This window comes from Rutilus rutilus (genome assembly GCF_951802725.1).
Source record: "Rutilus rutilus genome assembly, chromosome: 19".
Taxonomy (NCBI): Eukaryota; Metazoa; Chordata; class Actinopteri; order Cypriniformes; family Leuciscidae; genus Rutilus; species Rutilus rutilus.
Window position 1 is genome coordinate 30,126,606 of NC_140232.1, and position 12,079 is coordinate 30,138,684.

General features: G+C 36.2%; 1 protein-coding gene across 1 annotated transcript in view; it reads left to right on the forward strand.

Moving 5' to 3' along the window:
- Positions 1–12,079, forward strand: part of plxna3 (plexin A3) — a 160,351-nt gene that overhangs the window by 63,437 nt on the left and 84,835 nt on the right. The window contains exons 4-5 of the mRNA XM_084389361.1: positions 3,443–3,583; positions 10,853–10,953. Coding sequence (XP_084245487.1) covers positions 3,443–3,583; positions 10,853–10,953 — 242 coding nt within the window. The remainder of the gene's footprint in view (positions 1–3,442; positions 3,584–10,852; positions 10,954–12,079) is intronic.

Sequence of the window (12,079 nt, forward strand, 5' to 3'; positions counted from 1 at the left end):
GCGCCGCTACCCTGGCATCATTTGAGCGACGGAGAGACGGAGGGGGGAAGGTAATATTTATCTAAATTCCAATTACCCTCATCTGAGCTGTTTGATGTTGTCGCGGGGTCAGCTCTCGGCAGGCTGAGCAAGCACTCTGCATTTCAAACACTCAAGTGCTCCGCGAGGACCCCCCGCCTAGGGGAAAAAAGAAGTACACATCTTAAGCGCGCCCTCCTGAAAGCCATTTAAGTTCACCATGGTTTTTTTTTTTGGGGCATGCTGAAAAGTGCACCTGATTACATGGCAGCGCTCGCCCAGTCTGAATGCTGCTGGTATTTTTGTAGACCATCGTCCCCATTCAGCGAGTGATAGATCTGTGAGATTTCAGTATCATTTTGGCTAACAGAACCCCAGAACAATCAATGCTACGGCTGCTCGCTCTTCTAATCCGGTGTAAAAGTTTCTGCACTCTTCAATTTTCCACCCCTGCATTAGTGTTGGATGGATGAAAGCTGTAGTTAGGCATAGAGTGCTTGGCGTTTGGCATGAAGTTTGTTTAGTTGTGGCAGATGATCATTTTTCCTCTTGAGGTTTAAAATAAGAGTTCTTTATCTGACTATGACATGGTCTAGTGATACACCAATCTTTTTGGTGACTTTTAAATTCATATTGTGCTTTATGCTTTTTAAAAAACAAATTCATTAAATTTTTTTTAATCTTATGTTTCCAATATTTTTTTTAATCCTATTTCTTATATAAATACATTGTCCTATATTATCTCCAATTGTCCTTCTTTGGAAAGACACCTAAATTTACCTTGAAAAAAGCTTTGCAGAAAATACAGTTTTGTGTGAATCGTCCTTCAATCTAATTAAATGATGACAAAATAAATGCATTAAACAAGATGAATGATCTTTGCTTATGTTCACGTCACGATAAGTATGCGATTAATCGCGATTATGAATCACAATTTAAAAAAAATATCTGTTGACAGCCATAATATATAGGTATATACATTTATAAGTGTTATTTATTTCATATTGATTGACCATTAATTAAAATGCATTATATTTTTAGATTAGATTTAACATTGTAAGATTTTATGAAGTCTAATAAACAAATGAAATGCTGACAGATGCTGCTAGAATATTATCTCAGCATCTGGATTTGATTCACACACAGAACCCACAGATGGTTTGACCAACGTGGCTGTTCCATAAACGAAGCTCAAGTCTCTGCTTTCTGTCAGATTGTCAGCGTATTTTAAGTCGCCCAATACCAGACAGTGAGCAGCCAGTGTTGTTTAAACCAATTTGGGCCATGTTTTGTTTTTTTCTATTCCATAAATGTGAACCTGTTTGACTTTAAAATTAACATTTAGGGAAAAAGTGTTGTTTTTTGTCCTTTCAATGGGGTTAAATGTTTTTTGGGCCCCACTGACTTTCAAAATATCTTCTTTTGTAAGTCATATAGCTTGACATGAGGGTGAGTAAATGATGTCTGAATTTGTATTTTTGGGTGAACTGTCCCTTTAAGTGTTTTTTAGTTTATACAAATTGTGAACGATACACGGCGCCATTCCTGTTTTTGCTTTGGATTCTACCTCGCGGATTGATCCGATTCAACAGGGGCATCGCAAATGCAGACGGTTGGCATTAAAGCGATTCGTTTAAACGACGCAGAGTGAGGGAACTTTGTATCCAAAGGCTGCGAAATGCGACACTACAGCTGGTGGCGCATGAATTGACGAAGCGCAGACCGAGTCCGTCATGTTTCTAGGCCTTCTGTCCTGCTGCCCGGGGAGACGTGGGCTCTGACTTGGCCGGCAGTATGTGACACCCAATATGGCAGCCTTCGACTAATTGATGCCACCTTGTCAACCCTAATTACTGCAACTGCTGCATGAGGAGGCAGCTAATTAACAGACTAACGATGTTTGTCACTTCAGACCGACCCAGATATTTAGGAGACGGCCCAAGACCGCTGCCAGTGCATCTGCTTCGGGTGTTTTTTTCTGCCTCGCACCTTCTTTTCGTCAATTTGATCTTTCTGCCGTTTCCCAAATGGCATTTCGTACCTTTTCTGTGTGAATTTAGTTTACTTACAGCCTCATTTCAATCTCCTATCACATTGCCGTCAGAATTGATTAGGACAGAGGCGCGCGCTGATGTTTCGCGGGTGCCCTGAGCGGGTAGGGAAATAGGTGAGCTCTCTGACTTTAAATGCGGTTGTCAGGCGCTCTCAGTGTTTTTTTTTCCCTTCAGTCGTCACTTCAAAGATTTTTTGAATTTGACACATTTAGAGCTTGCTTTTTACCCAGCAAGCTCAACTACACTAATTATCAGTGTGAGGAAACAGAGTTGCCGCTAATGATGAGGCAGCGGGGGGTTCGAGTGTGTGTGTGTTGTTAAAATGTAATTGATTTTTATCGCACATCTGATCAGATGCTGTAATCTCGCTTCGCTCCCGGCCTGCGTTCGCTCGAAGTTCGGCGTTCGTTTTCTAGGTCAGCCGGAGGATTCTGCATTCATGAGGAAAATTATAATACTGTGTGTGTCAGTAATAATCGGAGATGTGTAAGTAATGACATGCCGCCAACCTGAAACACTGTGAGCAGTAAAATCACAGTAAAATACCTGGAATTTAAAGTGCACCTATCATGCTTTTTCGGATATTATTTTTCATGTGGTGTGTATTATAGCTGTTTGTGAATGTAAATGGTATTACATTCACATTATACATTAAGTTATTGACTCCCTAAAAAAGAACCGGCTGCCTGAAACGAGTCGTCATTATTCTCAGTCTTACTGCACAAACCTACGTTTTCGACACATTTGCATAATGTCATCCTGTGGTCTTCATTGGCTGCTCGCAAACATCTATTTTAACCCGGCCTAAAACACTGTAGTTGTAGCTGAGCCCTGTACTGTTTTCTGCATTGTGAAAGTCCACTTTGCACGCACTTCCAAAGGACGAGGACTCGCGCTTGAATTGATACGGTAAAACTGTTGAAATCGTTACTGTTCGTATCACTGTGTATCAAGTGCTGAAGAAGCATCTGGAGCTGAAATTCAGATATGGTAATGGCCGTTTCTTTTGGACACTCGCTGTAAGCAGTAGACCAATCACAAACACAGACTGGGGAATCTGACCAATCAGAGCAGAGTAGGCTCTTGGATAGGAGGGGTTTAGAGAGACTGAATCCTTTATCAAACCGGTTTCTGACACTGTGAGAAAAGAGGTGATGCTGCAGTGTATATTATGAATAAAAATGAGGAAAAAAGAAAGGTTTAAGAGGTATAGGAATGTTGTTATGTGTTGATGAAAGATTACGATTAAAGACTTCTCTTTAGGTACTCTGCACCGTGCACAATAAGACCTGGAATGTGTATTACGAAAGTAAAGAAGGTCCAGTTTAAATCCATGTTGAGTTAAACTCAAACTTTGGTTTTGTTTTCAGATTCGAGTGGATGGAATACCTCCGTCTACTGAGAACGCTCTGCTGTACGAAACCGTCACCGTCGTGGAGGGAAGCCCGATTCTACGCGACATGGTGTTCAGTCCAGATTATCAGTTCATCTATCTGCTGAGTGAGAAGCAGGTGAGATTCATTTGTGAATGATTCTGAATGTGACCGATTCTTATAAGATGAGGCGACTAGTTCCAGGACAGACTGTGTCTCAAAATAAAAAAATTAGGTTGAGATTGAATATTTAAAAATATCAGCCAAAACACATGATCATTTAAAAAAATGTATACTACCATTTCAACTTTATTTTTTTTAAATATTACTTTTATTCAGCAAGGATGCATTAAATTGATCAAAAGTGTCAGTAAAGACATTTATAATGCTACAAAAAAATCTGTTCTTTTGAACTTTCTATTCATCAAAGAATCCTGAAAAAATTAATTATGATGGTATCTACAACTGTTTTCAACATTGATAATAATAATAAATGTTTCTTGAGCATCAAATCATCATATTAGAATGATTTCTGAAGGATCATGTGACACTGAAGACTGGAGTAATGATGCTGAAAGTTCAGCTTTGATCACAGGAATAAATTACATTTTAACCCTCTGATACTGTTCGCATGTCGGTCAAAAATGATATAATGTTTTTTTATTTCAATGAAATGATTGCACTATATTTGAGTTCGATTATATTTGTTATTTAATATTTTGCATTCTTAGGGGATTTTATGACACTAAATTATATCTATGCAGTACTATAATCTATTTATTCACTTTTTGAGCTTTGACCTGAAAATGAATTTTCCAACATAAATCTTTAATGCTTTGGAGCACAGCCTTAAGTTTTGTCTCTTTTTTTTTACTCTAAAACTGTGAGAAAATCAAAGCCATACATGTAAACCAACTTTGTTCCAAATTTGAGGTTGATATCTCCAAAAATTTGCTTTCAGTAAGATTTTGTGTGGTTGCAGTACCAAACGTTTCCACTAGATGAAATTCAACCCCCATTCATTTCCAATGGAGTCATTTTTTTTTCCAGCAAACAATGCAAGTGTGACTATTTTCTCAGGACCATTTAACCTTTTCGAATCATGTCCATGATTTTTTTGTGTGTGTATTCACACAGCAAGTGCCAAAACCTTTCCCAAGTTTCATCTCAGAGGGTTTCATTTCCCAAGCATCTCAGAGGGTTAAAATATATTCAAATAGAAAGTTATTTAAAGTTGTAATAATATTTCACAATTACTCTTTTTACAAATAAATAGTTTTGATGAGCATCAACAACATAAAAAGACCCCAAACTTTTGAACGGTAGTGTATACTGATGTGTTCACCAATATATTGTGCATGATTTATTAATCATCTCTTTGAGGTTTAAAAGTGAAAGAGAGACTAGTCATTAAAAAGTTTCTAATTTAATAATAAATAAAGAATCTGAGAATATGATCAGCATAACAATCTCAATGAAAAGCTGAATTAAAAAAATAAGATACAAGATAGTTCACATGATCAGTGTTGCTCATTTACATCAGACTGGTGACACGTGTAGTGTAGAACCTGAAATATTTCTTTAAGTAATAATGTCTCATAATGCTTTTTTTTTTTTTATGTAATGTAAATTTTTGTTTTAATGTAAATTTGCGTCCCAGATTTTCCATGTGGTCTCAGACTTTTCTGTATGTCTCAATTGTTCTTCATTTTTATCACTTTGCGTTTGCTGTTAATTTATTTCATAAAGCAAAAACCTTTGTGGCGAGGACAGAATAAAGGCACGTTTGTGAGGAGGGTGTGTGTGTGCGCACTGCTTTTGTCTTAAGACCCGAACCGGAATCTCAGATATGTTGTTTTAACATCTGCGAGACGGGGAAACAGAATATGAAACGCCGGTTCACGACTGTGAATGGAAGCCCCAGCTGCTTGGCCCTAATAAGAAATAGTGGGGAAGTGTTTCCATCCAGAGCCGAGCGGAATAACAGCCCTTCCCATAATGCTCCATTATACAGCCGGAGGAGAGGAAGGATACATCGAAGTTCCTCAGCAGCTGAACAGACGTACAGTACAGCTGTAGCTCTTTCTTCATTTTCTTCTCTTTCTCTCCTCAGCCTCTCTTTTCAATGCTCATTTCTTCTTCTTGCAAAAAGAAATTTGTTGTCTTTGTGCATTTTTTGAAAGACCCCTTTTTTTTTCTTGAGAAAGACTTAGTTGAAGTAACGCACTGAAAACATAACTGTCTGAGAGCTCGGCGAAGCTTCAGCATAGGGATATTTTTAAATCCTTATCAGTGCGATTCAGAAAAATAATATGATAAAATATGCCGTGCTTCAGGCATCGTGAAGCAGTGTAGGCAGGAATTAGCCATGCAGAGAGCGGTATTAATTTCACCAGCGTTACGCTTGAGCAGCTCAGTGATGTGTGCGATGACATCATCTCGATGATGTCATGCATATATATAGATATATGAGTGTTTCTTCAACTACTCCGTTTTTAACTTAAAATTAACAGATTTTCTCTCTTTATTTATTTTTTATTAACACTTTAAAATAAGGTCCCAATAGGTAACGTTAACTAACTAACAATAAGCAATGCATTTGTAACAGCATTTATTAATCTCTGTTAATGTTAGATTATAAAAATACGACTATTCATTGTTAGCTGAGGTCCATTAAATAATATTACCAGACACAACTTTTGATTTTAATAATGTATTAGTAAATGTTGAACTTAGCAAATTTTTAAGTATAGGATTTATTGTTTTATGATTGCCCCAGACTGTCAATCTTAAACTGACAATCTATAAATATTAATTAATTATTAATACTATTAATAAAACTTTTAAAGCTATCATTGTCAAAATAAAGTGTGAAATACTATTTATTGTGTGAAAATTGTGTATTTATTAAAAAATAATTATACATATATATATATATATATATATATATATATATATTTATATATTTATTATTATTATTATTATTATTATTATATTTTATTGTATTGATAAATTATAAATTATAAATTATATTGATAAAATACTATTTATAATTTAATATATATAAATGACACGAAAAAAAGAGAAAACAATTATAAATTGTATTTTCCTTATTTCCAGTCAAGCTGTACTTTGGTCAATTGTTGCAAAAATATGCAAATATTTCATATTGTGCATTTTTATGAATAATAAGTGATAATGCTAATAGTAGTAGTAGTAGTAGTAGTAGTAGTAGTAGTAATTTAGTCATTTAAATAAAATGTCATTTCCACCTCTAACAAAATAGATAATTTGAAATGTGGTGGAAATGACATGTTTTGACATGTAATCCTTTGACGTGCATGATATACAGAATAATATACAGAGCTACTGCAAAAACAGAAGTTCAAAGACACAATTCTAAAGATGGCTGTGAGCTTGTTTCTCTGGTGCAAAGGTCTATAGTTGAAGAAACACCCATATACATTAGCACAAGACATCAGCTGGAGTGTTGTTGCTCCGTTCAGCTTCGTTCTGGATGGTTCCCAGAGTTTCAGGGAGGCGCTGTAAACACGAGTGTGGAACTAGATTAATAGTGTCTCCCTCTTTCACCGTCACACTCCCACAAAAGACTCACTCGTGTGTTAAAGCTCCACCGTTGAACTCCAGACATCGATGTTTGTGTTAAGAACTGAAGGGATGTTCTTCACGTTAAAGCTTCGGATGGCCCTGCATTGATTGATCAGGCCTCGTGCTGATTAAAAGCTTTTCTTTATGCTGAGATCATGAACGGATAGATCAGGTGTATTAATCTGAAAACACTGGGCTTTACTTGAAGAGATTGAGCATTCACGACTTACTCCAAATGATCGCTTAGTTAAAGGGATAGTTCGCCCAAAAATGAAAATTCTGTCATCATTTACTCACCCTCAAGTTGTTTCAAACCTGTATGTATTTCTTTTTTCTGATGAACACAAAAGAAGATATTTTGAAAAATGTCAGTAACCAAACAGTTGATGGACCCCATTGACTTCCATAGTAGGAAAAAAAAATACTATGGAAGTCAATGGGGTCCATCAACTGTCTGGTTACCGACATTTTTCAAAATATCTTCTTTTGTGTTCAGCAGAAAAAAGAAATTCATACAGGTTTGAAACAACTTGAGGGTGAGTAAATGATGACAGAATTTTCATTTTTAGGCGAACTATCCCTTTAAGTGATGCCACTTATGAGAGGGAAAAGCAGATATCAGCTGAAACCTGCTGTTTTTAATTCACACATAACTCCTGTTCCTCTGTGCAGCAAATGCATTTTGGTCAACACGAAATCAAAGTTGATCCTATTTACTTCACTCTTAAAAGTAGAGGTTGATTCTTGGCATCATGGTTCAATGAAGAACCTTCAACATCCATGGATTTGCACAAAAGGTTCTTTATATTTGAATGTAGTTTGTACCAGTTCTTAGAGTTGTAATCAGATCACTTGAGATGGATGTTAATGGCTAATGACGTCACTGATTATCTCATTCCACGAGGAACATTACTCCACCAACCAGAATATGTGTGTAGATACACAATGCTCTGTGCACTTCATGAATTAAGAAATGTGAATGAATTGCAGAGAGTCAATAATTCATAGCCCACACTGACCGCTGGAGTCTCTGGATTTGAATATTTCATTTGCAGCAGGTACACAGTTAGGTGAGAGAGCATATTTGCTCACCAAATGGCCCGCCGCCACTCCGAGCCCTCCGATGTGTGTCAGTAAAAGGTCTGTGAATGCCAAGTTTTCAGAGCGGTGTCATTATTTACCATCCTGCTCTCCGAATTGCACTGGTAATGCAGCCATTTCATTGGAGAGAAAGAGATATGAAGCCTTTCATTTATCTAACATTGTACTCATCCATCAAACACTGACAGTCCAAACCGCGGCTTTCCTGACAGAATATACTGAGCATGCACAAAAATCAATTTCATGTGTGTATATAACACACACACACACACACACACACACACACATATATTATAATATATTTTAAATTAATACTTTGATTCAGCAAGAATGCATTAATCTGATCAAAAGTGTCGTAAAGACATTTTTAATGTTAATAAATGCTGTTCTTTTGAACCTTCTATTAGTCACGAGTCTTGAAAAAAGTAGAATGATTTCCGAAGGGTCATGTGACACTGAAGACTGCGGACTAGTATATTGTGTGTGCATCTTTTTTTTTTTAAATTTTAGTAATTTTACTAAATTATTTCCAGGTTTATATTTCTTTTTTGAATATGTGATATGGAATAATATTATGGTGGAATAAATTAACATGGGCCAACAGACTACACCTCAACCACCCGTCCTGACGCAACACACACACACACACACACACACACACACACACACACACACACACAGGCAGAGCTGAAGAGCCATCAGCTACTCTGTACTTGAAAGCCGAGCCGTGTCCCTTTTGGGTGGGTGTGTTTTTTCCGCGGCTCTTGTTTTTATCACTCAAAACTCTAATCTTGCCAGCGATCAAAGGCGATTACAACTCCATGGAATGAGCATTTTTAGAGCTTCTAAAAGCGGTTTTCAAAAACAACTGCTTTTGCGTTTGGGCTTTTTTTTCTGCGCCTTAAGTAAGCCAATCATTGGGACTGCGACAGCCCACACCAACTTTGATCCACAAACCGCTCTTTTAGATTTAATATATTCATGTTATTTCAGTCTTAGACCTCCCACTCTCTCCAACTCTCATCATCATTTATATAAGCTGCTGTTTTTGGGGAGCAGGGATGCACTGATTTATTTCTCTAATACGCTTGTCCTGCTTGTCGAGGGTGTTTCTCCCGTGCGAATCTTTGCGTATGCAACACTTCTATGACCGTCCCCTGGACATGCCGCTCTTTTATGAGTTTCCCCTGTGCTGTTTTATAATGTTTTCCTTCCTCTGCATGAGTTGACAGTGCTGATGCTCTGCCGTTCGGCTGCATTACACCCTCTCTCCGCTCTGCTGTTCTGTAAGGAAAAGCCTGAATGTTTGAGGGTTTACAAACAGCTGAACTTGTTTGTGTGGTTCAGATGACGAGAGGTTTGAATGAAGGCATGTGTTGAGAACTGCTGAAACTACTGTGTTCTAGGGATGCAGGAGGCTCAGATTGGGCCTGTGGGGGTTATAGCCAATGCCAGGGCATGGGTCACATGACACAGACCGCTAAATAGAAATATGACGGCACCAGGCACAGTAAAATCATAGTTAAGGCATCAATTTAGAGCAATACGAGCTGTGTATGTATGCATGTATGACTTGTTTCATTTTATTTAATATATTTGTTTTATGTATTAAAATGTGAATTATTATGATTATTATTGTATATGAAGAGTTCAGATGCAAAATCCTCTAAGTGCCATCTGAAATTTTCTTCTGGAATGATAATTTGTATCAACCTCGGATATTTAAGTTCAGTAATTTCACTTAAATGGCAATGAAGAATGCTATTAAAGGGATAGTTCACCCAAAAATGAAAATTCTGTCATCATTTACTCACCCTCAAGTTGTTCCAAACCTGTATGAGTTTCTTTGTTCTGCTGAACACAAAGGAAGATATTTGGAAGAATGTTTGTAATCAAACAGATCTCGGTCCCCATTGACTTCCATAGTAGGAAAAAATATATACTATGGTAGTCAATGTTTGGTTACAAACATTCTTCCAAATATCTTCCTTTGTGTTCAGCAGAACAAAGAAACTCATACAGGTTTGGAACAACCTGAGGGTGAGTAAACGATGATATAATTTTCATTTTTGGGTGAACTATCCCTTTAATTGTCATTTAAGTGAAATTACTGAACTTAAATATCCGAGGTTGATAAAAATGATCATTCTAGAAGAAAATTTAAGATGGCACTTTTGCATCTGAACTCTTCATATATTAATGTAAATAAGAAATTTATTTAATTTTCCAGTTCTGTTTTGTTATTTAATGTTGTTTGTCCTAAATTGACATCTAATGAACTATTTAATAAATGAATAAAGAGCCTTCATTTTTGATTAAACATATCACTTATCTTAGTGATATACGTCTGGTATTAGATATTTTATGCATTCTAAAATATATAGAATATATCCCAAAAATAGATAGAAATATTAATGCATCAAGCACCGTCAAATCATTGATTGAGATTGATTTAATGTTCCAGTTCTCTTTGTTATTTAAAACCTTTGATCACAAGTTGACATCTTCTGAACTATATATAAAAATAAAAAAAAAGATTTATTATTAATATCATCCATTTCAGTGATATCTGTCTGGAATTAGGTATTTTCAGCATTCAATTCCCCAAAATAAAAGATTTTGAAGTTTCCACTTCAGTGAGTGTAAGTGATTTGTGTCTGTGATGAGTGTGAGTGTAATGTTTCTGGTGTGTTACAGGTGAGTCGTCTGCCTGTGGAGAGCTGTTCTCAGTACAGCAGCTGTAAGACATGTCTGGGCTCAGGAGACCCTCACTGCGGCTGGTGTGTCCTACATAACAAGTAAGTCATTGTCATTCCTGTTACAGTACATAGATTACAACAGTTCATCTGTGCACTCAAATATGCTTGATATGGGTGTCTTGATTGATAAAAAAATACTAATATCATTACTTGATGTTTAAGAGACGCTTCGGTAATGCTTCACAATAAGGTTTCATTACTTAACATGGTCTTAAGCCGGGCTCAGACTACAGGAGTTTTTAAAACCTGGTTGCATCACGCATATAAGGAGAATCTTCACACATTTTCTTCTTTCAAATCTCAAACCTGCACACACTACAAGATTTGAAAATCGTGACGCATTACACACAAGATATGATTATCATGCAAGCTTTGGCAAAAAATCAGGCACAAAAATCTGTAAATCTGGCACAGCATTTATTAACCTTAATGTTAATTTCAACATTTACTAATGCATTATTAAAATAAAAAGTTAATTTGTTAACATTAGTTAATGCACTGTGAACTAACACGAACAAACGATGAACAGGTGTATTTTTATTAACAAATGTTAACAAAGATTAATAAATACTGTAACAAATGATTGCTCATTGCTAGGTAATGTTAGTTAATACATTAGCTAATGTTAACAAATGAGACCTTACTGTTAAGTGTTACCGACATTTAAAAAAAAAATCTGGATTGTGGATTCGCTTGATACGCAGTTTTCTGTCCTGTGCTGATATAGTTCCTCTTGAAACAGAAAGTTTGAAGTTGATATGATGAAGCGTGTTTCCCTTTTTTTTAGCCAGTAGGCTTTTAGTTTTGTCACCACCGTGAACTATGATTTCCTGCTGTTTGGTTGGTCGATTGCTGTGGACTGACATTCTCATACGCATTTGATTGGACGATAATCAATATAGTGCAGTTCATTTTCCTAAAAGTACACTGTATAGTTTAATGCAAGTTTAGGGTCAGCAAGATTTTTCTATGTTTTTGAAAGAAGTATTTTATGCTTGAAAAGGCTGAATTTTTTTAATAAAAATAAAAAACAGTAATATTGTGAAATATTATTACAGTTTTCTATTTGATTATAATTTAAAATGTAATTTATTCCTGTGATGCAAAGCTGAATTCTGAATCAGCATCATTACTCCAGTCTTCAGTGACACATCAATCAATAGAT